The sequence below is a fragment of the Bufo gargarizans genome, chromosome 6 (assembly GCF_014858855.1).
Source record: "Bufo gargarizans isolate SCDJY-AF-19 chromosome 6, ASM1485885v1, whole genome shotgun sequence".
NCBI classification, from domain to species: domain Eukaryota; kingdom Metazoa; phylum Chordata; class Amphibia; order Anura; family Bufonidae; genus Bufo; species Bufo gargarizans.
Window position 1 is genome coordinate 347,558,731 of NC_058085.1, and position 26,083 is coordinate 347,584,813.

The window sequence follows — 26,083 nt, forward strand, 5'->3', positions numbered from 1 at the left end:
TGCCGAAAGTTAGGAAGAGTCCGGCTTTCGGAGTCCAATGCATGGCCTTGTGTCACCTCTTTATAACTTTGGCTGATCCACCGTCACAGATAGGGGTTATTAAGATCGGCGTCTAAAACTATGGTCTTAATAAATTACCCCCATTGTGTTTTCCTTTACTCGTAAAATTGTTTCTATGAGACTTCAGAAAATTTCCGAATGTACTCACTTGGCTATTTTCGGATCTCTATAGAATTGAATGTAGAGCACACCGCACATGCACAATACACTCCTTCACTGTTTTATCACATTGCCTCGCCCTTGCATGGTCGAGAAGCAACAATCACTGATACTTGGGATGGAGGTTGAAGAGTTTCTCTGGTGGCCCTGAGAGAGACCCCCATACTGTAACTGTCTATGTTTCCATCATCTAATAAATAAACTTCAGAGTACGCTGATCAGAGCGCCATTCCTGAAGCTGCAGTGCTTATTATTCTGAACTAGTCGTAGTCTTTTTGAAATGTTTTTTTATATTTATTTTTATTTTTTTTGCTTTATTATATTTTGTTCTGTTTTTATCTTATGTCTGTTCTCATAAAACATGTATATCAGGTATAAAAGTATAAAGTAGAAGACATCCCATTTACATTGCCGGACTCTGCTTATCCTTGAAGATATTTATTGTTCACTTAATGCAATCATGTGGTCGCTGAATATGAGAAACATGAGTTTTAGATTTTGTCCATTTGTACTACTGCAGCCTAATTGTCTTAAGTACGTCAGCAGAGCAGATACTGAAAAATGTATGACTTTAGGATTTTGTCCTTGAGCCAAGATCTTCTAGTTCTTCACTGTATGGACATTGGGGCACATTTATATAAGCCCCATAGCTGGCGGTGGATCGCCAAAGTTATGCAGATGCACCGGCCTCTTCATAAATTTGGCGTAATCACCTCCAATTCTAAATGTAAGATAGCTTCCTTGCTGTCTTACATTTAGACCATTTTCTACGCCTAGAAAAATGATTAATTAGACGGGCCTGCCGACCCGTCCCCCTCCACGCCCCTATTTCTAGACTTGGCGTGAGCGGGGAAAAAGTTACAGATTCTGCTGGAACATGGTGTGCGACAGAACCTGCACCACAAAAGGGGCGTATATCTGTTTGTAAATGATCCCGCTAGTCAAGGGACTTCCGAACATTGCCGAACGCACTCGCTCGACTATTTTCAGAACTCCCATAGAAATTAATGGAGAGAAACATAGAAAAATAGAATGCTGCACATGCGCGATGTGCTCTCTTTCACTTTCAGTGGGCCCATTCTGGAGATAGATGTGGGTCTCAAAGATGACATCTTAGATATGCCATCAAAGTCTCAGATAACACAACCCCATCAAATTTACATCTATGCTTCTATGGATCAACTATGGACATTGACCTCTATGTATTTGGCTTACCGTTTGGACTACACTACCATTAAAAACCATAGAGCCCTTTTTATTAGAAGGGCCCTCCCAAAATAAGCTGATCGCTTGTTATCATGCTGCTGACACCCCTATTGATGAGCTGCAATTCGTGGGGGGACCTGGCAGCTAGTTTTAAATTGCACTGCAGTGCCACCACAGGGGAGATGAGGTATTACACCCTTAAATCACTTTAGCTCAGTATAGTGTGTGGACATACTAAGTCTTCTCTGGCGTGGATGTGGACCTAATGCAACTGTGAGAACTTATACAAATAGGCCTCAAAATAATGTATGTTACGTCACATACATTAACTTCCTGGTAATTCAGCGCCGCAAACCTATATATTACCACAAACAAAAGGGACTTAAAATACTTGAGTCATCACTAAAGAAAGAAAACCCTTCATGAGGGGGAAACTTCTGTACCAAATATTAAAGGGACTATCCAGGCTTTTAAAATGTATGCAATGAACATACAATACTACCACTCAGTGACCAAGTAATACCGCCATGCCATGCTAAATAATACATACAGTATATACAGTATCCAAATAATGCTACCATTTAGTGCCCGCATAACATTACCATTTAGCTCCACAAATGTAAGGAGGTACATGGCCGTAGGGGCCCCTTACAGAAATTAGCACCACAGCCTCTTTAAACAGCGGGGGGTGTCGGAAGAAAGACCCTGCTGATCTGAAATTGATGACCTGTCCTAAGGAAACTGGAAATTTGCTTCTTCCCCTTCCCGACCTCAAATAATGGTGATCGGCTGTAATCTGTGATGCAATATGTTAGATAGTGTTCAGTTCTCCTGCAGTGTCACCACAGGGGAAACGAAGCACTGCATGATGTCCACTGAAATCAATAGGCTCTCCATATACACTGTGTGCAAAAGTATTAGTATTTTGACCATATCATCATTTTTATGCATCTTTCCAACTCCAAGTTGTATAAACTTAAATGCTTGGACGATTGAAGCATATCAGGTGATGCATATTTGTGTAATATGGGAGGGTGAGGCCTAAGGAGATCAAGACCCTATATCAAGGTGTGCGCAATTATAAGCCAGCTTGTTTTTCTCTCTGGCAAAATGGGCCAGAAAAGAGATTTAAGTGGCTCTGAAAAGTAAAAAAAAAAGAAAAGTCTTTCAGAGGGAACCTTTTTTTGCTAAGATATTGGGGCGTAATCACAGAACCATTAAATGTTATGTTGCAAATAGTCAAGAGGTTCGCAAGAAACATGTTTAGAAAAAAAGACTCAAATGCGGGCACTTATGAACATGGGACCAAATGCCTTCAGCTGCGAAGCGCACATGCAACAGGTCAGCCAGTGTCATAGATACAAATCTGCTGACAGATGCCCTTTAAAGATGAAAGAATAATGGCATGGCCCCTTCTTCACCCAACCTAACCCTATTGAGGTGGGTTCTACTTAAACACGAGATTTACGGCGCAGGAAAACCGTCCACCTCTCTGAAGAGTGTCTGGGAGGCTGTGGTTGCTGCTGCACAAAAAGTTGATAGTCAACAGATTCAAAAAGTGAGATGCCATGGATGGAAGGTTTATGACTGGTATTGAAAAGAAGGAGGGCTATATTGGTCAATGATTTTATTTTTTTATTTTTTGGGGGAAATGTCAGAGATGTTTATTTGTAAATATTGAGTTTGTTTATTTATTATTTTCACGTTAATAGATGAAAAGAAACAAGTGAGATGGGAACATTTTCTTTTTCATTTAGTTACATAATAATTCTGCAAACTAATAGCTGCCCAATAATTTTGCACACATAGTTATTTTTCTAAGAAAGCCAAAAACTCACCTTTACTTTCTTATATATTCAGGTTTGAGGTTCATTAACATTTTGGATTGACTGACAGCACTGTAGTTGTTCAATAATAAAATGAATCCTCAAAAATACAACTTGCCTAATAATTGTGCACACAGTGTAATTTACAGATGCATTGGGTCCTCCAGATTGAGATGCTGGGGTAATACAATTTCCTCTGGAAATTAAATAAACTTAAGGACAATCTATTTCCTTTGCACAGTACGATATGAATGTAATTTGTGTATACTCTGCATCTGTTGCAGCGTCTATGTATTGTACGGCCATCCATAGGATTGTATCGTAGTTTACAGTATGTCGTGTTATCTAGGCCAGGGTGAAAATCCTACCAGTTAAATTGGTGTTGCTTTAATGCGCTGCCAGATACGAGCTAATGAATGCTAGTAAAGCACGCATATTACAGCCATAAATTGAAGTGTAATCCAATAAACAGACTGCGGTACTTATAAAGTGCTGTCCGGGATAATAACATGCTTTAAGGATTATCCCCATTTTCTAAATAAATTCTTTAATCTCTTTACGGCAGAGAATATTTCTGCTCTGTTTTCCCTCACAGTTTCGCCATGAATACACAGACCTGCATTTACACACAGATATTTTGTAATGTCTCAACTTCCTCATTTTTTGTAACTTAAATATAATTGACAGTTTTGAATGTGAGTTCTGGGAAATCAGCTCATTTTTATAGCGGCAGAGGAAATATTGGTTTAGCACTGCAGGCACGGTCTGTACGATGTTCCCTTCCCCCATAAACAGAATACTATTCTAGGTATGAACTTACAAAAATCAGTGTTCACAGTACGGTGGAGGCCACTGGGCAAAAAGTGCAGGCCACTGGGCAAAAAGTGCCTTTCCCCTATAGAAAAAGGAAGGTAATGCTGCAATAATACTGCCTAAATAATAGCACATTATAACATAAAACCAGCACATTGTGCCAAAATAATACCACCACATTTTATATAAATAATATCACCCTATTGTGCCAAAATAATACCACCACATTTTGCATAAATAATGCCACCACATTATGCCTAAATAATACCACCACATTGTAAGTAAATAATACCACCACATTGTGCCAAAATTATACCACCACATTGTGCCTAATAATATCACCACATTTTGCATAGATAATGCCACCACATTGTGCCTAAATACCACCTCAATGTGCCCAACAATACTGCCACATATTGCACAAATAATGCCACAACATTGTGCCTAATAATACCACCACATTTTGCATAAATAGTACTAACACATTGTAAGTGAATAATACCACCACATTGTAGTTAAATAATACCGCCAAACTGTGGCTAAAAAAGGCTATCATATTGTGCCTAATGAATGCCGCAATACAGTGCCTAATTACTAGCGCCATTTAGTGTCAAACAGCAGTGAATATGTTACCCACATAATACGGCATACAAAATGGATCCATAGTAAACGCATAAGAGCGTCACACAGTGCTCAATGAATACTGATTTACCAAGCACTGTGACACAGTGAGAGGTTTGGTCTGGGAAAACAGGTATTTTCCTCCCAGCACGTGCTGCTGGGCTGATTTACAGCCAGGTGAGGTCAAATACCGGACCGGATTTTAAGTGCCGCTCTGGGTTTTGGCAGCACCTGGCTGTCCTTAAATAGGCAGCTGGGCTCAGCAGCCATGTCTGTGTGCTGGGATCTGAGGCCTGTGCTGGGCTGGAGAGCTGAGACCCTTGTGTCAGGGGAACAGGCCGCCTAAAGCCTGTATTTGGACTTTCTGAGGCAGAACTGCCACCAAGGTGACTTGTTATATTAACTTGCCATTGGGTGTGAAGTAACACCAACACTGCAAAAGTGACGTTTTGTTTTTGGCACCATGTGTGAATAAACACTGAAGCTTGAATTCCGAACTTGTATTTTGCCTCTGTACTGCGCCCGCTTATCCTAACTACCAGAGCGAATCCCCACAGCACAAATAACAATCCTGCACAGTGCCTTAGCAATTCCACAACCAGTGTCATTATATAACTTTGTACAAGACACCAGGGATGGTTTACAGGAGGCCATGCTTAGGGACCAGTTGGTGTGCGCCGCTAAATGGTGGAGATGCAAAGGCAAAAGTTCCCTGTTATAATCAAGCCCTATTTTCTCTGTGGTGTTCTACCTATTACTCTCCACAGGGGAGATTTCCCTATTATCCCTGGAGCTACAGATACAACTCCAGATGAGCTGCATTTCTGTTTTTACATTATATTCCTTTCTATACCCATACATGATAGATTTTTGGTTTCTGACACTTGACCACATAGGTTTCAAAATGGAGCCTTTAAGGATTTGTAATTGGCAGATGAATCTTTAATATTAGAAGTGGTCATTACCGTAATTGGTTTATGATCTAAGCTCTACATAATGCCAACCAAAATGGTGCCCAAAAATAAACCTACCCCACTGACACCTACAGTAAAGATTAAAGCTAATAATAAAGCAGAGCGTGCAATAACCGAGGTCTCAGTATCCCAGCAGACATACAGAACTAATAAAAGTAGTAGCTCCATGATAGATCAGACATTTTTTCCTGCAAAGTGGCAAGATAACCGTACGGCCACCTTCACCGATTCCCCCCCCCCCCCCCCCCCCCCCCCCTGCTGATCCCGTTCCCATCAGGTTCCTGATGATGTCTACTTCCTGGTCTCGACACACAGGAAATGCCTGCTTATCCAATCACTGGCCGCAGTAGGGACCCGCCTCTTCCAGTGATTGGTTGAGCAGACATCTACATGCATTTTCTGTGTGAAGATGGGACCAGCATCAGAATCGGAGCAATGGGGGATCAGCGAGGGTGACCATGGCTTCTTTTTTCATTTTATCCTAAACTGAGGCCTTTTCACTTCATTTTCTTTCCAAAGAAAAGTCGTTTTATCAGAGTTACCCAGGCTTCATAGACAAACATAGACCTTTCTTGATCCAATTTCCAATTTATCTGTTGCTGAACGTCACTGGCTGCAGCACTCACTGGCCTATTCAAACAGCTGATCGGCGGGGTTGCCGGGAGTCTAACCCCCATCAATCAGATACTGATGACCTATCCTGAGGATAGGTCACCAGTAGAGATGAGCGAACTTCTGTTTTAAGTTCGGCGTCTAAAGTTCGGGGGCGGGTTAGCGGAGAATCCCGATCTGGAACCGGATATGGATTCCGACTTCCGTTGTGGTCCGTGGTAGCGGAATCAATAATCGGCCATTATTGATTCCGCTACCACGGACCACAACGGAAGTCGGAATCCATATCCGGTTCCAGATCGGGATTCTCCGCTAACCCGCCCCCGAACTTTAGACGCCGAACTTAAAACAGAAGTTCGCTCATCTCTAGTCACCAGTTTTAAACACTTGGACAACTCCTTTAAATATTTATGAAGTTTGTCCAAGTTAAATTAAATAATGGCAGGTAAGCTAGTAGAATAATAATAAAAACAAACTTTATACCATCCTGGATCCCCTCTGTTGCAGCTCCACCGCTCAGATCCTCCTGCTGCTGTAGCCATGATCTCAAATTTTGGCTGCAGCGATAACATGCCTGTCTACTACATAAGACCGCAGCGGTAAACGGAACAAGACTGCTAAGGCAAATGATTAGCTGCAGCAGTGACATACAGTATACAGGCGTCTCATGGCTGCAGTCATGAAAACAAAACTTGACAGGAAGGATAGAGCAGAGGCGCTGGAACGGGAGGGTTTTTGGGACAGTCTGTTTAAGGGTCAATTCACACGTCCATGAATGCGGACCCATTCATTCTCTATAGGGCAGGAATGGATGCGGACAGCACACAGTGTGCTGTCCGCATCCGCATTTCCGGAGCGGTCCACGACTATGGAAAAAAATAGAACATGTCCTATTCTTGTCCGCAATTGCGGACAAGAATAGGCAGTTCTAGGTTGGTGCCGGCCGTGTGAATGGACCCTAAAGGTGCTTTTACACTTGCCGAGCAGCAACAGATTGTCGGAAGGAAGCGCTCCTTCCAAACAGTCGGCTACTCACTCAGTGGGGGTAGAGCTCTGCATTTACATGCTGCGATCACCTCCACAGTATGCGAGCGAGGGATCGCTATTGTGATCCTTCGTTCCCATACAGCTGTATTGTTTCTGGGCAGCAGATCGCAGTTTAGACAGCACGATCTGTCGCCCAGAAATGATAATTTAGGTGCCTGCACTAACAATTATTTCACCCAATAAACAAACGTTTCGCTCATTCATCAGGTGATCAAACGTTTTGCTCCTTTTTATCAGGTGATCTGTGGCACCTTTAGACAGGCAGATTGTCAGGAACGAGGGTTTGCAGGAACATCTGTTCCCGATAATCTGGCTGATTAACTGGGAGTGTAAATCCACCTTAAGCCTTTTTTTTACTGATTGGTTCTAGCCCCTTTAATTCTGTCCTCTTTTATATTACCTTCTATATTCTGTGCAGTGGTATTTCTTGTAATGTGGTGAGTTAGGGATAGTTAGATTGCATAACCAACCCCTATTGTGCTGAGGTCACATTCGTGAGTACTTTCCTCAGAGACATACACACTACATACTGAAGGAGGGGCTGAAAGGTATAAACCTGGTATACGCAGACAGTTAATTGGCACTCCATTGAGGAAAATCATCCAGGTAGGATGTATTGATTTGAAACACTATTTCTTTCTTGTAAGACCCTGGTTACAACATGGTGACCGGAGTTTCCCCCATATTGTGTGCAGGCCATGTGATTATTATTTATTCTGTATGTGATTTGTCTGTTTTACCTTATATTTAATCACACTTTGTAAATATTTTTTATCACTAAGCCTGTTAAGCCTATTTATTCCCAAATTGTTGAATTCACGTTATAAAACACCCTTTGAGAAAATAGACACATCAGGAGACAGGTCCTCTTTGAGGCTCAGGTTCCACTTATCTATTTGCAGTTGCGAAATATCTTCAGTTATTGCCTATAGGGGAAAAAAAGCAAGCAGTCTTGAGAGTCAGACCCCCACCGATCGGATATTGATGACCTATACAGACCACAGGCCATCAATATGGAAATCTTAGAAAACCCCTTTAAGCTGCTCCATTCTGGGACATACATGGTTAACTGGAAAAGCTAATTATTCTTAAAGTGGACAATTTTCTCCTAAGTGGAAATATAATTAGAAGAACAAATGTTTTTCAGGGCCGTGAGAAGGAAGATACTGGGAAAGCTTCCCGGCCCACCCTCACCGCACAGCAATATGTTTGATGTATACTTGTAATTTTATACTGGAGGAATAGCACTTCATTGTATGAGATGGGCGCTCTGGACCACCGCGCAATATCCTAATCTGTACGACTCGTTCCACAAATGAAGCCTGATAAACAAACAACTCGTGTCATGTTATCTTCTGTTTTTTGTTTTTTTTCATTAGTGTTTGACTGGATAGAAAAATATGCTCCCGGCTTCAAGGCATCTGTGATTGGCAGAGACGTCCTCGTGCCACCGGATCTGGAAAGGATATTCGGTCTCTCCGGAGGAGTATGTACAGTAGCTATTGTTTGTTACTTTAGCTGGCAAAATCTGGAAAAAAAAAGAGTAATATTTTGCTCATACTATATGTGAACCTTTCTATAAAATGTTTCCAGTGTCATGGGTGGAACTGGAATTAGTGAAATGGCCTAATCAGCAGCGCAGCTACATAATGACAATCTGCAGAGACAATTATTTTTAATGTTGCTAACTAAAATAAATGGAAGGAAAGATTACATTCAGATTATAATGACCAATAAACTATGATAAGATAGAAACATTTATAATAAGGTTCCTTTCTGCAGTCCAATATAACTAATGTATGGGTTACTGGCCAAATATTGTTGAACTCCCATTTAAAGGCTATGTACACCTTTGGGGGCATTTTTTTATTATTGCATTGTACTTAATTGGAGCTAAAATTCATCTTCCGTCAGTTGGGGAACTGACAGGCTTCTTATCTTTGCTCTCTGACGCTCATTAGAGCTAAAGTTGTCAAAAACAGTGATTGGCAGGACCAGTCCCTGAAAACTCCACCGGTCTAGAAAAAATTCTGAATTTGGACTGGTATAGAGCGGACTTCATGGCTCTTGAAAGTAATTTGTCACCTAGATTGCTCTAACTCATGGCAATGTTATGTAGTGCTGCTTAACATAATCTAAACCATACCTTTGTTAGTATTATGCTTAGTTTAGAATTTCAGAAATCCCAGTTTGATTAGTATGCTAATGAGCCCTTAAGTGGGGCATGAATAACGGTTTAAGGAGCCCAAGACTGCTGCAAGCAAGAGCCTACTTCAAGAGCCCAAGCCAACCTCTTCACTCGATCCCAGTACCTCTCCTTACGCCATTCCAGTCCACCCCCTCCTCTGCGACATCACGATCAGCATAGAACTCCTCCCTCCTTTCATCATGTCCCTCGGCAAAATCTTGCACAAGCACAGGACAGGAAACTGTGTGCGCTTGTGCATTGACTTCCCTGCAGTGGGCATTGGCCTTATTATACTTACCGCTCATACGCTGAGCCCTGTGAAGCTAATGACCAGGTGGGAGGGGTTCCAGGAGTTAGAGGAGGGTATGGACTGGATGGCACAAGGGGAGGTACTGGAATTGAGTGAAGAGGCATTATTCACTTTGACATACAAAGGTATGCTTTTGATTATGCTAAGCAGCATTACATAGTATTGCCAAGGGTTAAATATAGTCAAACTAGGTGACAGATACCCTTTAAAATAAATGGGAATTACAGGAAGTGCCAAATGACTGCATGCACTGGACCTCAGGGGCGGAACTTGAAGCTACCCATCCCACCCATTTATTTGATCATCAGTTCCTTGGAAACTTTATTGCCCTGTCTCCCTAAAAGCCCCAAAATATTCATTAATTACTAATGGAGAAAACCCCTTTGTTAAAATGGGTTCCATAACCCCTTAAGCTTCAGGTTTTAACTATTATTTTTACCATACCTCCTTCTGATTGCAGAACATTTTCCATGGGAGCATGTCTCTAGACCAGTTGTATTTTGCTCGACCAATACCAGGATTCGCAAATTATAGAACACCCATACATGGTCTTTATCTATGTGGCAGTGGAGCACATCCAGGTACCGTACTGTTTTTGCTTTCCCCAGACCTTTACAGCTTACAGGGACGGAGTTTTATGGGACTGAAGGAAAATATCCAACCAAACAAAAATTGGTTTAATTGCACTTAAAACTGATTGCACTTAGGCCTGTTTCACACCGGCGCTTACTCGTTCCGGCAGGATGTTGCGGCAGGGGAACAATCTGCCGGATTAGTAACTACAGTGTACATCTGTGAGCTGCCGGAAGTCCACTAGGCCCCATTCACTATAATGGGGAGCAGCGTGGATCAGCAAATATGCAGAGAGGCGGCCAGACAAATACTGCTATACGCAACGTTTTTTGTCTGATTGCCTCTCGCCATATTCTCCGCGCTGTGGCCGGATCCACGCCGCTCCCCATTATAGTGAATGGGGCCGGGTGGACTTCCGGCAGCTCACGGATCAACAGTATAGTTACGGATCTGGCAGGCTGTTCCCCTGCCAGAACGAGAAAATGCCAGTGTGAAAGTAACCTTACTAATATGCTTTCAGTACCAGTGCCCATCCTGCTGTATATCTGGTTTGTTTATGACACATGAAAGGGAACTGTAGCGGCACATGACTCTAGTGACACGATTGAAGGGCAATGGCTGTGTGGTTCAATAGCTAAGTCGGCTCTATTCCTAATTATGGCTCCATGCATAGAGTGAAATAAAGGCTGGCACAGCCTTTGCACAACCAGCTACCTTCAAGCACATCAGAGTCACATGCCAACAGACGGCGGAGAAACTTCCTTTCAAGTGGAGAAGGACCAAACCTTGTAGCAGGTCCACGAAGTAGTTATGGTACTGATAGTACAATTAATTTAAAAAGCATTAAATCTAATTTTTGTCTGGCGATATAGCCCCTTTAAACCACCCCTTAACAATACCACATTTATAAGACTTTTTTCTGCTCGAATATGGAATAAATCACATCCTAGTGAAGGGTTGGCATTAGCAAAGGATTTTTTCTACGATAGTGTTTTATGATGTTGCAGTGGGACATGTCATAAAAGTTTTAACACTGGTCTGTGGGGCTCCAACCACTGGGACCCTACCATTCCCAATAACTGGTCACTTTCAGTTTTGGACTTTGATGCAGAGTAGGCTGTCCATGTGTAGTTACTCTTCAAGCAAACAGGGACCATGAATCATTAGATCAGACCAAGAGTGGGACTGGTGTGGGTCCCCATGGCGGTCCCCCACTGATTGATATTTGATATCAATTATATTTCATTGAACACCATTAAAGGGAATCTGTCACTAGGTTTATGCTATATTGTCTGAGGGCAGCATAAAGTAGTTGCAGAGACCCTAAATGCAGTGCTATGACGGTTGCTGTTTTTCTTGTAGCAGTTTTCATACAATTCCAGTCTATCAGTGATCCAGCACTGGAATATTTTTTATTAATGTGCATATGCTCTGGAGTCCTTAATATTTGGGAGCTGCAACTCCTCTGCCCATCTTGTTGTCACCCAACCAGGTTTGGAGGAAGTGCCCTTTAAAGGGATTTGACCTGCATGTCAATACAATCATATGATCTTGCCCCTGGGAATTGGGAGAAATCTTTAACTATTGTAAATCTAAATAGGTGCAAAATCTGTTGTGATCGATTTCATTATATATCTCAGTTGCTGCACCATTTTTTTTTTATACAAAGATCCAAATCCCATGAACGTTTTCTGATATAGCATTAAATCATTACCTCTGGATTTTTAAACATTGGATATATATATATATATATATATATATATATATATACACAGTACAGACCAAAAGTTTGGACACACCTTCTCATTCAAAGAGTTTTCTTTATTTTCATGACTATGAAAATTGTAGATTCACACTGAAGGCATCAAAACTATGAATTAACACGTGGAGTTATATACATAACAAAAAAGTGTGAAACAACTGAAAATATGTCATATTCTAGGTTCTTCAAAGTAGCCACCTTTTGCTTTGATTACTGCTTTGCACACTCTTGGCATTCTCTTGATGAGCTTCAAGAGGTAGTCACCTGAAATGATTTTCACTTCACAGGTGTGCCCTGTCAGGTTTAATAAGTGGGATTTCTTGCCTTATAAATGGGGTTGGGACCATCAGTTGCCTTGTGGAGAAGTCAGGTGGATACACAGCTGATAGTCCTACTGAATAGACTGTTCGAATTTGTATTATGGCAAGAAAAAAGCAGCTAAGTAAAGAAAAACGAGTGGCCATCATTACTTTAAGAAATGAAGGTCAGTCAGTCCGAAAAATTGGGAAAACTTTGAAAGTGTCCCCAAGTGCAGTCACAAAAACCATCAAGTGCTACAAAGAAACTGGCTCACATGCGGACCGCCCCAGGAAAGGAAGACCAAGAGTCACCTCTGCTGCGGAGGATAAGTTCATCCGAGTCACCAGCCTCAGAAATCGCAGGTTAACAGCAGCTCAGATTAGAGACCAGGTCAATGCCACACAGAGTTCTAGCAGCAGACACATCTCTAGAACAACTGTTAAGAGGAGGCTGTGTGAATCAGGCCGTCATGGTAGAATATCTGCTAGGAAACCACTGCTAAGGACAGGCAACAAGCAGAAGAGACTTGTTTGGGCTAAAGAACACAAGGAATGGACATTAGACCAGTGGAAATCTGTGCTTTGGTCTGATGAGTCCAAATTTGAGATCTTTGGTTCCAACCACCGTGTCTTTGTGCGACGCAGAAAAGGTGAACGGATGGACTCTACATGCCTGGTTCCCACCGTGAAGCATGGAGGAGGAGGTGTGATGGTGTGGGGGTGCTTTGCTGGTGACACTGTTGGGAATTTATTCAAAAGTGAAGGCATACTGAACCAGCATGGCTACCACAGCATCTTGCAGCAGCATGCTATTCCATCCGGTTTGCGTTTAGTTGGACCATCATTTATTTTTCAACAGGACAATGACCCCAAACACACCTCCAGGCTGTGTAAGGGCTATTTGACCATGAAGGAGAGTGATGGGGTGCTGCGCCAGATGACCTGGCCTCCACAGTCACCGGACCTGAACCCAATCGAGATGGTTTGGGGTGAGCTGGACCGCAGAGTGAAGGCAAATGGGCCAACAAGTGCTAAGCATCTCTGGGAATTCCTTCAAGACCGTTGGAAGACCATTTCAGGTGACTACCTCTTGAAGCTCATCAAGAGAATGCCAAGAGTGTGCAAAGCAGTAATCAAAGCAAAAGGTGGCTACTTTGAAGAACCTAGAATATGACATATTTTCAGTTGTCTCACACTTTTTTGTTACGTATATAATTCCACATGTGTGAATTCATAGTTTTGATGCCTTCAGTGCGAATCTACAATTTTCATAGTCATGAAAATAAAGAAAACTCTTTGAATGAGAAGGTGTGTCCAAACGTTTGGTCTGTACTGTGTGTGTATATATATATATATATATATATATATTTATACACACATTTGTAATTCCTCAGGATAGGCAATAGATATCAGCATGACATGAGTCTGACAAACCCCTCCCCCCGGATTTGCTATTCAGTTTGTTCCAGTATTCATCCTAATGGGAGCAGCGCTGCAGTAACCAATTTGATATCTTTAAATTACAAGATTCTACCAACCTGTGGCCACCACTAGGGGGAGCTTAGGAGCTTAGTGCATACATCTTTATTATTAAGTTAATTGTATAAACAGTATAGCGTAAGCTCTTAAGTGCCCCCTAGTGGTGGTTGCAGGCTGCCAGATTTGTATTATTATTATTTTTTATAATGCCTTTGGGATTTGGAGTGGTGTATCAGAAAAACAGAGCTTTTAGCGCTATAAGGATATATATATTAGAAATAAAATCAGCATAGAATTCTGAGCCTAGAAACAGCATGGTGTTAAAAGACTTACATTTACTTTAAGAGTAGATGTCATAAAATGTATTTGCTTTTTCAGCCAGGGAAAAATGAAGAATTTAGTATATTACTGTTAGTGATTTCTCAATCACTGCGTTCCTCTGTGACCTTTATATTGATGCCGAGTTGTCGTAATAACTGACTATAAACATTGACGACCTCCATTCCAGACTGTATAACTTTTATGTGTCTTTTTTTTTTTTTGGTGCTTGTGCATTTCTCAGATGGCCGTCTGCATAAAGCTTGGATAAGAGCGGATTTAGCAATATTATATGAGTTTACGAGGTGCCGCTTTAAATGGTTCTAACATGAGGACTTGTCTGCAAAGTATTACTATGTAAAATGAAAATGATCATGATTTTTTTATGGTTGATACATTTTATCGCAGTTGTACGAGCGACAACATGTTTACACTGAAATGTTTGCATACACAATGATTTGCATCTGTAAAGCTACAGGCAGCTACCTCGGCTATTATCATTACCTAGGCCTCATGCCCACGACCACGTCCGTATTGTGGTCTGCAAACCACAGATCCGCAAAATACGGATACCTTCTGTGTGCAATCCTCATTTTTCTCACTGCTATTACTATAAATGACTATTTTTGTCTGCAAATATGGACAAGAATAGGACATGTTGTATAATTTACGAAACTGAAACCCGGATGCGGACAGCATGCGGTTTTCAGTTTTTTGGCGGACCATAGAAATTAATGGAAAAAACATTAAAAATGCAGATACAAAATAAAGTTGTGTGCAAAAGGCCTTATATTGCGTATTACCAACATATTCCACAGCATTGTACACATCAGTCCTGGGCGCTCAGAATGCTATATCCCTAATATACACCTACTAGAGGCAATGTCACACAAAAACAACCAAAGTGAATCTGTCAGCAAACTATGCTGCTCTGTTTAAAGTGAGTTTTTCAGCAGTTTTGATAATCCTAAACTGCTGAAAGCATTAGCTAAGGGCTGGGGACAGCAGTACAAATATACCTTTTGTTGAGCTTTTATTATCAGGAATAGTGTGAATATGAAGTTTTATTCTGCTAGTTCTGCTCCTGCCAGTGCCGTGGAGGCGGAGCTTCACTGTGAAATAAGTGACAGCTGTAGTGGTCTCCTGACTGGTGCTATAGTCGTCACTAAAAATACAAGGGAGGAACTGTAAGCAGCACAATGCAGAGAGTACTTCACAGAGAAGCTTTGTCTCCTGGGCACTTGCAGGAGCAGAATCTGAAACTTCATATTTCTAATAGTGAGTATATTAGAACGGCACACTACGTGCACCGACGGTGGGCCTGATCTGCTCGGTGCACCATAACTCCACCCTTTCCCTTCCCTCCATAAAGCCAGCCTTCATGACTCAGGAGAAGCCTGGCTCTATCAATCAAGCAGGAGAGGGAGGTGGGAAGGAAATGGGGTGGAGCGATGGTGCACTGAGCAGCTTGAATCCGGCCAGGTGCACTTAAGAGCTAATATGCATAGCGATTAACCACTTCCCGACCGCCCATTGACTATAAACGTCCTGAGCGGTCGAGTTTGTCTCTGGACGTTCTGGAACGTCCTTTCAGAGATGGCAGCTGCACGCAAATCGTGCAGCTGCCGAGCAGGGGGCCCGCTGTTAGTGGCAGCAGGGTACCCCAGAGAGAAAGCAGGGACCGCTGACTAGCCCAGCTCGACGCGTTTCTCTGGCTGCCTATTTTCTAGGCAGCCAATTCATCAGTAGCTTATAGGACACACAAACAGTGTACTGCACGCTTTCATACACCGCGTGCAGACACGTAGCCTGCGGCACTGGGCCGGTCTGCACACATCTTTTGCACATTTTCTATTTACAAATTTAGTGGAGAAATCTATTTATATATTATGTATTAATAATAGTTATATTTTAGCGACAACATTTGGATAGTGAAACTTATTATTTGGCATCCAAGCACCGTAATAAGTGTGACGAACGCCTGGGTCCTCCTCTTCCCCTGTGTTACGTGCTGGCCAATCCCCTGTCGAAAGCGCAGGCCCGCATGCCTCCCGCCCTGCACCTGGACCTTCGCAAGCACCATCATCGACCACATCCACTTCCGTGTCCCAGCGCAGAGTACCAATGTCCATACCCCAGGCATTTGAACGCAAGCGCAAATACCCAGCCGCCCACCCACAGGCCATAGCACTAAATGCACAGCTTTCCAAATTACTGGCCCTGTAAATGTTGTCATTTAGGCTTGTGGAGACTGAGGCTTCCACAGCCTGATGTCGGCTGCCATCCCGCGTTACGCAGTCCCCAGCCGCCACTATTTTTCAAGGTGTGCCGTGCCCTCCTTACACCATCATGTGTCCCGTAACATCACACGTGCCCTGACCAACGCAGTTACTGGGAAGGTCCACTTAACCACGGACACATGGACAAGTGCATTCAGCCAGGGACTCTACATTTCCCTGACGACACACTGAGTGAATGTTGTGGAGGCCGGGAGTGAGTCGTACACTGGGATGACACAGGTGCTACCGACGCCAAGGATTGCGGGCCCTAATTCCATCAAGGGTTTCCGCCAACACCTACATTAGTGGCTCCAACCCCCACTTCTCCTCCTCCTCCTCCTCCTCTACTTCCACCTCAGAATTATCCACGTGCAGCACCAGTCAGTCATCAGTCGCTAGCTGGAAGCAGTGTAGCACTGGAGTGGGGAAGCGGCAACAGGCCAGCTTGAAGCTGATCTGCTTAGGTGACAAACAGCACACCGCCGCAGAGCTGTGGCAGGGGATAAGAGACCAGACTGAGCTGTGGCTCTCGCCACTCAACCTAGATCCAGGCATGGTTGTGTCTGATAATGACCGTAACTTGGTGGCGGCTTTGGAGCTCCGCAAGCTCACACACATCCCATACCTAGTCCACGTCTTAAACTTTGTGGTTCAGCAGTTTCTCAAAACCTACCCCAATTTGCTTGAGCTACTGGTGAAGGTGAGCCGCGTGTGTGCACATTTCCGCAATTTATGAACAGCTTCAGCCGGTCTGTCAACGCTGCAGCTGTCACGGGTAATGGGGAAGGGGAAAACACCAGATACACAAAAAAGAAATAGACAACAGTCTAGGCCTCAAAAGCTAAGGAAGAGTGATGGTGACCTTTTAGTAATCCCTATGCCTTTCCCTAACTCCTGCAAGCATGAGCAGATCCTGATGGTGGAAATGCTCACACGCCGAATACCTATGCCCTGCTAAAACTGACTGCCGTTGCTATGGGGCCCGCAGCACAGGGGGGCCCGGAGCGCATGGAAGACTCTGCCCCCTACTCTGCACAAGACAGTGACAGTGTATTCATAGTTTCAGGCGGCGTTCTTGAACTTCTCCCTCCGGCTCCAACCCCACCCATTGTTCGGGCTGCATCTCCCTCCCAGGCAAGGATCCTGCTGCTGCTGATTGGCCAGTGTATCAGGCAGCAGGAGCAGCGCAGCCAGGCACACATAGAGACTAGGGTGGCCACTGGCTTCACGGACCTCGCCGGCCACGCCACTAGAACTTACAAACCACGCCCACCTCCGCGAAGCCACGCCCCCATCGACTGCCGGGAAACGGGTGGAGGAGTGGTAAGAACTTGTGGAGGGGTCATGGGTGTCCTGGAGGGACAGTAGTAGTTATTAACGGTAACTCCTTTCAGCAGTACCCTATTCACAGTATTTATTAACCCTTTTCAGCAGTCCCCTGAGGGCTTAATAAATACTGTGAATGGGGAACTGCTGAAAGGGGTTAATAAATACTGTGAAAGTGTGAAGGGCCTTCACATAAACCCTTTTCAGCAGTCCCTCATTCACAGTATTTAACCCCTTTCAGTCCCCTCTTCACACTTATTAATTTCCCCCTTTCAGCTGTTCCCAGGACCCACACAGTAGGTATTATTAACCCCTTTCAAAATTACCAGCGCCTGCCCTTCCCCCCTTTGAGCAATCCCAGACGGCCCACAGCACAGACCAGGGAGTACCTCAGCGCAGCTGCGCTCCTCAGAGTCTGTTCCTCCACTTCCTGCGTGGCCGCGCCTGCACAAACCAGAATTGACTGGCGCGATGCAGGCGCTGCCGGACGTGCGGCTCTACGCCGTGATGTGAGTGATCCTTAAAGTGCCCCGTACTCGTCGAGTCTAGAGTCGCTGATGACCACAAAAAAGGAGGACTTCTGGCAGTCCGTCCTGGCCTTGTGCCGGACGGAGGACCAGGAGTCTAAAAACCGGACGTCTGGTCACCCTAATAGAGGAGTGCACTCGGCGTGGCAGAGTTATCCTCTGCGCTCACGTGCTGCCCGCCATCTGCCGCCCGCCCTCAAGACAGTCATCAGCCAGTGAGTGCCCCACACCCCTGGCCCATACTGAAGGACTGGTCAGTGAAGTGTGCCACAGTAAGAGGACAGCAGCAGACTTAATATAAAGCTCATATATGGTATTGGTTGGATTTGGGTATTCTTGATAGGGGGAGGGCAGCAGCAAGCAGTGGGGTTTGGGGGGAAAGGGGCCTGTAGGATCATAGTGGACTCCGGAGGACAGTGTGCTTTCCTCCTACTCCCCCCACCCTCACTCCCCGGGGAGAAGAGGGTGGAAGCACACTGTCCTCCTGAGTCCTCTATGATCCTACAGGGCCCCCCAGCATATCAGTCACCTTGCAGGGGCGGGGGGAGAATATGATTGGTGGCTATGTGCACACTTAGCATCAGCAGCAATGAGTTAAAGGGGTTATCCAACCCCTATAATGCCCCCCAAAATGCTCGGGGCCAGGCACCTTACTTACCTCATTCCCCAGCACCCGCATTGCTCCTGATGCCCACACAGCCGCCACTGCCTCCCTCCCGTCACGCAGATTAATACATCCAGCGACATAGGGGGGAGCAGCCAATAGCAGGCCACAATGGGAACGAGCCTCCCTAGCATCGCGGGTGACGCTAGGGAGGCTCATTTCCGACGCAGCCTGCTATTGTCTGCACCCCCCCATTGGGCATAAGTATTAACTGTATGCGGTGCCTGGGCAATTTGGGGGGGCATAATAGGGATTAGATAGCCCCTTTAACCCTTAGGATACCAGAGGTTTTTTCATTTTTGCATTTTATTTTTCCTTCCCTATCTTCCTTGAGCCATAACTTTTTTTTGTGGGAAAACGCAACAATTTTTCCACCTTTTTAGGGGTTTTGTTCCTACAGCTTTACCTTTGTGGCAAAACTGACCTGTGCCCTTCATTCTCTGGGTCAGTACGATTACAACGATACCACATATGTGTAGGTTTTTTATGTCTAAATAGTGTAAAAATACATTAACACTTTGATTTAAAAAAAAAAATTACTTTTTTACATCACCATATTCTGACCCCCATAACTTTTTTACAGTTATATGATCTACTGAGCTGTGTGGGGGCTCATTTTTTGCGGGATGAACTGTAGTTTTTATTGATACCCTTTTGGAGTGTGTGTGACTTTTTAAATCACATTTTATTACATTTTTGGGGGTGAGAGAAGTGATGAAAAAATGGCGCTGGTAACAAAGCTGTGTCAGGCTTTACCGCAGTGGGCACAGGCAGGAGGAGTGATATATATGCGGGCTCCTTCCCTGCACTCGTTCAGTTGTGCTCGCATACATATGGCGCCCTGTGCCCACTCTGCTAAAGTCTGACATCGCCCATTTATGCCCGACTTTACCAAAGCAGACAGGCAGGAGCAGTGATGTGTGCTGTACATGGCTGAGATCCTTACTCCCATACAGAGAGAGTATGGATTATAAAGCGCTATAAGCACCTGAATTCAGCACCTATTTCTTAAAGGTTTCTAACGGTTTCAGTAGAACATGTATACATTTTTTTTATTGGCAAATGGGGGTGTGGCAGGGGAGGAGCCAGGAGGTGGGATGGGCCAGGGGTGGGTAGTGGGTGGGGTTGGGGGCCCAATTCAGACTCTTGCTATGGGGCCCAGTGATTTCTGTGTACGCCCCTGGCAGGAGACGTGACAGCTGGTTCCTTCCCAGATGAAAAAAACCTGCGTCTCCCTGAGGCCTAGAACAAAAACACACCAGAGAACAACAAACAGAACAGGCAACTTGTACTTAGCTTTGGAATGGAGAAGCAGGAGATCCAAAACAAACAAGCTCTAGCAACTCCCAGAGGAAATATCAACAGCATGATCAGCAGTGTGAGGTGGATCTAAATAGAGCCTCGTCACTGATAACAAGCAGAACCTGAGGAGAGGTGAGATCCTGCCAAACAATAACATACAAAGAGGGAAACAGAGAGACCTGTCAGATAGCCTCACGTGCAGCAAGTCTATCTGATCTTCTCACCTCTGTCACGGGAGGGACTGTGATAGCAGGAGCGCTTGAAATTGCCAGCTCACCGGCTGCTGTGTGACGTGAGCACGCGCTGGAACTCGACGTTCCACATGTTGGCCAGGCTTTGTGAGCAGCAGAGGGCAGTAGTGGAATACCAGCTGCAACATGGTCGTCGCCTTTCCAGTCAGCTTCCGCTATTCACAAGCGAGGAGTGGGCATGGATGTCTGACCTCTGTGAGGTTTTAAGAAACTTTGAGGAATCAACACAGATGGTGAGCGGCGATAACGCTATTATCAGCGTAACCATCCCACTTCTGTGTCTACTCAAACGCTCGCTGCTCACAATTAAGGACGACGCTTTGAAAGTAGAAGAGGTGGAAATGGGGGAAGACAGTACACAGGGTGATAGCCAGACCACCCTCAGTTCGTCTTCTCAGCGCGTATTGAATGGTGAAGAAGAGGAGGAGGAGCAGGAGACGGTTGCCTCCACTACAGAGGGTAGTACCCATGGAAGTTTAATTCCACCTGTTCTGCGTAGGTGGGCAGAAGAGGAGGAAGAGGATGAGGAGATTGAGAGTTTTTCTCCTGATGACGACAGCGAAGTCCTGCCTGTTGGTACTCAGGCACACATGGCTTCATGTTAGGCTGCCTTTCCCGGGACCCGCGCGTTATACGCATTTTAGACAACACGGATTACTGGTTGTTCACCCTTCTCAACATACAAACTGAAAAAAATTGTGTGGTATTAAACAGGCAGGAAGCGCTCAAACCCATAGCCCGTTGCTAATGGCGATCCCCAGCAAAAATGCATACAGTGGAGGATGCCCGCAGCGGACCACAAGTACCACAATAGACATCTTACACAAGATATAAATTATGTGGATGTGATAATCAATATAACAATATAACAAAATAATAGCAAAGACAGGTGCACTCTGCGGTCTTACTAAACCCTCAAACTGATGGTAAAATTGAGAGATTAGCCAACATATCCTACTATGGAGGACATGTCTGAGTCTGAGCACCGCACCAAGGTTTCTCAAGTAGCTCGGGTCCTAACACTCACCTACCTGAGCCGTATGGGCAATACCAGGGGCCAGTGGGCGAATTACAGGAGCGTGAGGTCAGACTCGCAGACAACTCACCAGTTACCTCCAGCATAAAACCATGCTAGCAATGGGAAGAGGAAGGAGTCTGCGAGTCCCACTCAAGACTGGCTGATATGGCCTAGGCCTCACAGGTGCACCCAAATGTAGCCTGTGGATGGAAAACAGGCACATTTTAATTTGTTTATACACCTCCAGGCATTTCTATATACAAACTGAAAAAAATTGCATGGTATTAAACAGGCAGGAAGCGCTCAAACCTATATGCACTTGTGCATATATATACAGGGGAGCAAATCCTGCACTTGTGGCCTGTTGATAATGGCGATCCCCAGCAAAAATGCATACAGTGGAGGATGCCCGCAGCGGACCACATGTACCACAATAAACATCCTACACAAGATAGCAATTATGTAAATGTGATAACCAATAAAATAATAACAACTGCATATGGGTTTGAGCGCTTCCTGCCTGTTTAATACCATGCTATTTTTTTTCAGTTTGTATATAGAGATGCCTGGAGGTGTATAAACTCCACTTGTGAGGTGTTTCTGTATACTGTAGAATCAGGGTAATAAATATTGAGTTTTATTTGGCTGTTAACCCTTGATGTGTTACAGGAAAACTTAATTAAAATGTAGAATCTGCCAAAAAAGTGAAATTTAACCACCTCAGCCCCCCTAGCTTAAACACCCTTAATGACCAGACCACTTTTTACACTTCTGCACTACACTACTTTTACCGTTTATTGCTCGGTCATGCAACTTACCACCCAAATAAATTTTACCTCCTTTTCTTCTCACTAATAGAGCTTTAATTTGGTGGTATTTCATTGCTGCTGACATTTTTACTTTTTGTTATTAATCGAAATTTACCAAAATTTCTGCCAAAAAATGAAATTTTTCACTTTCAGTTGTAAATTTTAAAAAAAAATAAAAAATTTCTATATACATTTTTCTCTAAATTTATTGTTCTACATGTCTTTGATAAAAAAAAAATGGTTTGGGTAAAAGTTATAGCGTTTACAAACTATGGTACAAAAATGTGAATTTCCGCTTTTTGAAGCAGCTCTGACTTTCTGAGCACCTGTCATGTTTCCTGAGGTTCTACAATGCCCAGACAGTAGAAAACCCCCACAAATGACCCCATTTCGGAAAGTAGACACCCTAAGGTATTTGCTGATGGGCATAGTGAGTTCATAGAACTTTTAATTTTTTGTCACAAGTTAGCGAAAAATTATTATTTTTATATTTTTTTCCTTACAAAGTCTCATATTCCACTAACTTGTGACAAAAAATAAAAACTTCCATGAACTCACTATGCCCATCACAAAATACCTTGGGGTGTCCTCTTTCCAAAATGGAGTCACTTGTGGGGTAGTTATACTGCCCTGGAATTTTAGGGGCCCTAATGAGTGAGAAGTAGTTTGCAATCAAAATGTGTAAAAAATGTCCTGTGAAATCCTAAAGGTGCTCTTTGGAATGTGGGCCCCTTTGCCCCTGTGACACTTTTTTGCAGCCTAGGTGGGCAAAGGGGCCCACATTCCAAAGAGCACCTTTAGGATTTCACAGGGCATTTTTTACACATTTTGATTTCAAACTACTTCTCACGCATTAGGGCCCCTAAAATGCCAGGGCAGTATAAATATACTATTTCGTGATGGGCATAGTGAGTTCATGGAAGTTTTTATTTTAGGTGCCTGTGTGCGCGTGTTCACAGGAAATCTCGCGTCTCGCAAGATGATGCCCCAGCGCGTCCAGGAGGAATAACAGGGCCGCCGCAAAGACGCAATCCTGCGTGCGGCGGTCCTGTAGTGGTTAAAAATGTCCTCTCTCTTTTCTTTTAATTCTTGTGGAACACCTAAAGGATTAAAAAAGTTTGTAAAATCTGTTTTGAATAAGTTGAGGGGTGTAGTTTCTACAATGGGGTCATTTATGGGTGGTTTCCACTATGTAAGCCCCACAAAGTGACTTCATAACTGAAGTGGTCCTTAAGTGGGTTTCAGAAATGTTCTTAAAAATTTTAAAATTTGCTTTTAAAATTCTAAGCCTTATAAGAGCCTAAAAAAATAAAGTTGCAGTTACAAAATGATGCAAACATGAAAGTGGACCTACAGGAAATGTAAAGTAATAACTCTTTTATGATGTATCACTATCTGCCTTGAAAGCAAAGAAATTCAAATTTGGAAAGTTGCTAATTTTTTTAATTTTTTTTATTTGGGATTTTTTTATAAATAAAGGTGAATTATATTGACAAAATTTTTTATCATGAAGTACAATGTATCGTTAGAAAACAATCTCAGAATGGTTTGGATAAATAAAAGAATTCTGAAGTAATTTACTGTATCGTCATGTATTTCCAGGTGACTGAGGGCTATTTAGTTATTTTGTTGTCTTGAAGGAGTCGCTGTACAATACCATGATGTATTCTATTGCGATGCTGATGCTGACCAGTGAGGAAAGTCACACATCACTCGAATTTGTCTTTATCTAGGGCTTAAAAATATTAAGTTTTTTTTTAAAGAATGGAAGGGATTTTGAACCCAGGAACACTTCACATGAGTCAACTACCTTACCGCAGAGCATCAGCTTGGCATTTTCTTTGTGAAGTGATTCAGCATACAAAAATACAGTAAACCTAAAAGTTATTGCGATGCTGACCAGTGAGGAAAGTCACACATCACTTGAATTTGTATGTTATCTAATGTTTAAAAACATTAACTTGTTTTAAGATTTTTATTGAGTCTTGATTGAACCCAAAAACTCCAGTTTATAAACCAGCAACCTAACCACTGAGCTACGCACTCATCTACTGCTGTAATACATTAGCCTACAGCATTTCAGAGACATAGCTATAAGCCCAGCTATAGCCTTTCTATGGCTATCTGATTTAGCATACAAATACACAGTATATCTATAATTCATTCTGACTTTGACCCTGACCTATGAAAAACATAAGTCAAACTCGGATGTTAGAGTCAAATATCAAAGTCAGGTGTCAGGGTCAGGTATCTGGGTGAGTATTTTGCCTCACACTGACATTATTCTGATACTTGACTACGATATCTAATGAAATCAATGCACTGTTTGTGTAAGGCCACAATTTGGTAAGTTATTTCCATCAGGTATTGTGAGCCAAAACCTGTAGTGAAGCCTACGTATAATGGAAAGATTTGCTCCTGTTTTGTGTTTTGACCCACTCCTGGTTTTGGCTCACAATAACTGATCAAAATAACTGACCAAACATACCTCCCAATCGTTCCAGATGCCGCAGGGACAAGCCGGGATTTCAGTGGCTGTCCCGCGGTCCAGGAACGGCTGAGGTATATCCTGCTCTCAGCTGTTTCTGCCTCTATCTGGACATAACTACTATGAGGGGCACATATCTGGACATAACTACTGTGAGGGGCACATTGTGAGCATTACTACTGTGAGGGGGCACATATCTGGAAATAACTACTGTGAGGGGCACATATCTGGACATAACTACTGTTAGGGGGCACATATCTGGAAATAACTACTGTGAGGGGCACATATCTGGACATAACTACTGTTAGGGGGCACATATCTGGGTATAACTACTGTGAGGGGGCACATTGTGAGCATTATTATTGTGTGTTGGCACAAAGAGGAAATAATTAGTATGGGGGGGCATTAAGGGGACTGGGTGTGTATAATTATGTTGTGGCCGGAGTTAGAGGCCTAGTATGAGAAAAAAGTGCTGCATATATTTTCCCTCTTTCTGTTTTCTAAAAGTTGGGCGGTATAAATAACTGAAGTGCGACATTCTGGGAGAGGTGCTCTTTGTAACTGCTGCCTTCCCTGGCTAATATGTCAGGGCACAGAATATAGAATTTCCTCTATTAACCCCCTCTATTCTAGGCCTGTGTATTATATTGACTCTTTTTGCAGGTTTGGGAGTCATTCAGCCTACATTCACACACCCCTATCATGTATGTCCAGAATTTCTGGAAACAGGCAGAGGCAGTCTGTGATTGGGATCAGACGGAGTAAACAATCAGAATGACATGCACACAGTAGTACGCTATGACGTGAGACTGATGATGATTTGCTCTTTTCCAGGCGGAGGTGTCATGGGCGCATCAGGAAGAAATGCAGCTCTAGTGGCGTTACAAGACCTCAAGCTTCGGGCTTAACATTCCCAAAAACTAAAAAAATTACATAGAAATAAAAGTGAATACTTTCCTTTTTCTCCCGCGTGGCTTTTTACTTATTCACACAGCAAACATTTACAGATATTTAGCATCGGGGGCACCGGGGCAGAGTCACCCCTTAGGGTACTTTCACACTTGCGTTTTTCTTTTCCGGCATAGAGTTCCGTCACAGGGGCTCTATACCGGAAAAGAACTGATCAGTTTTATCCCCATGCATTCTGAATGGAGAGTAATCCGTTCAGGATG

At 43.5% G+C, this 26,083-nt stretch overlaps 1 protein-coding gene across 1 annotated transcript in view; it reads left to right on the forward strand.

The window, feature by feature from the left end:
* PYROXD2 (pyridine nucleotide-disulphide oxidoreductase domain 2) overlaps window positions 1-25,873 on the forward strand; it is a 105,738-nt gene extending 79,865 nt beyond the window's left edge. The window contains 3 exon segments of the mRNA XM_044297426.1: window positions 8,698-8,804; window positions 10,277-10,397; window positions 25,746-25,873. Of these exon segments, the coding sequence (XP_044153361.1) occupies window positions 8,698-8,804; window positions 10,277-10,397; window positions 25,746-25,819 (302 nt within the window). The 3' untranslated portion in view covers window positions 25,820-25,873.
* Window positions 25,874-26,083: the final 210 nt, after the last annotated feature.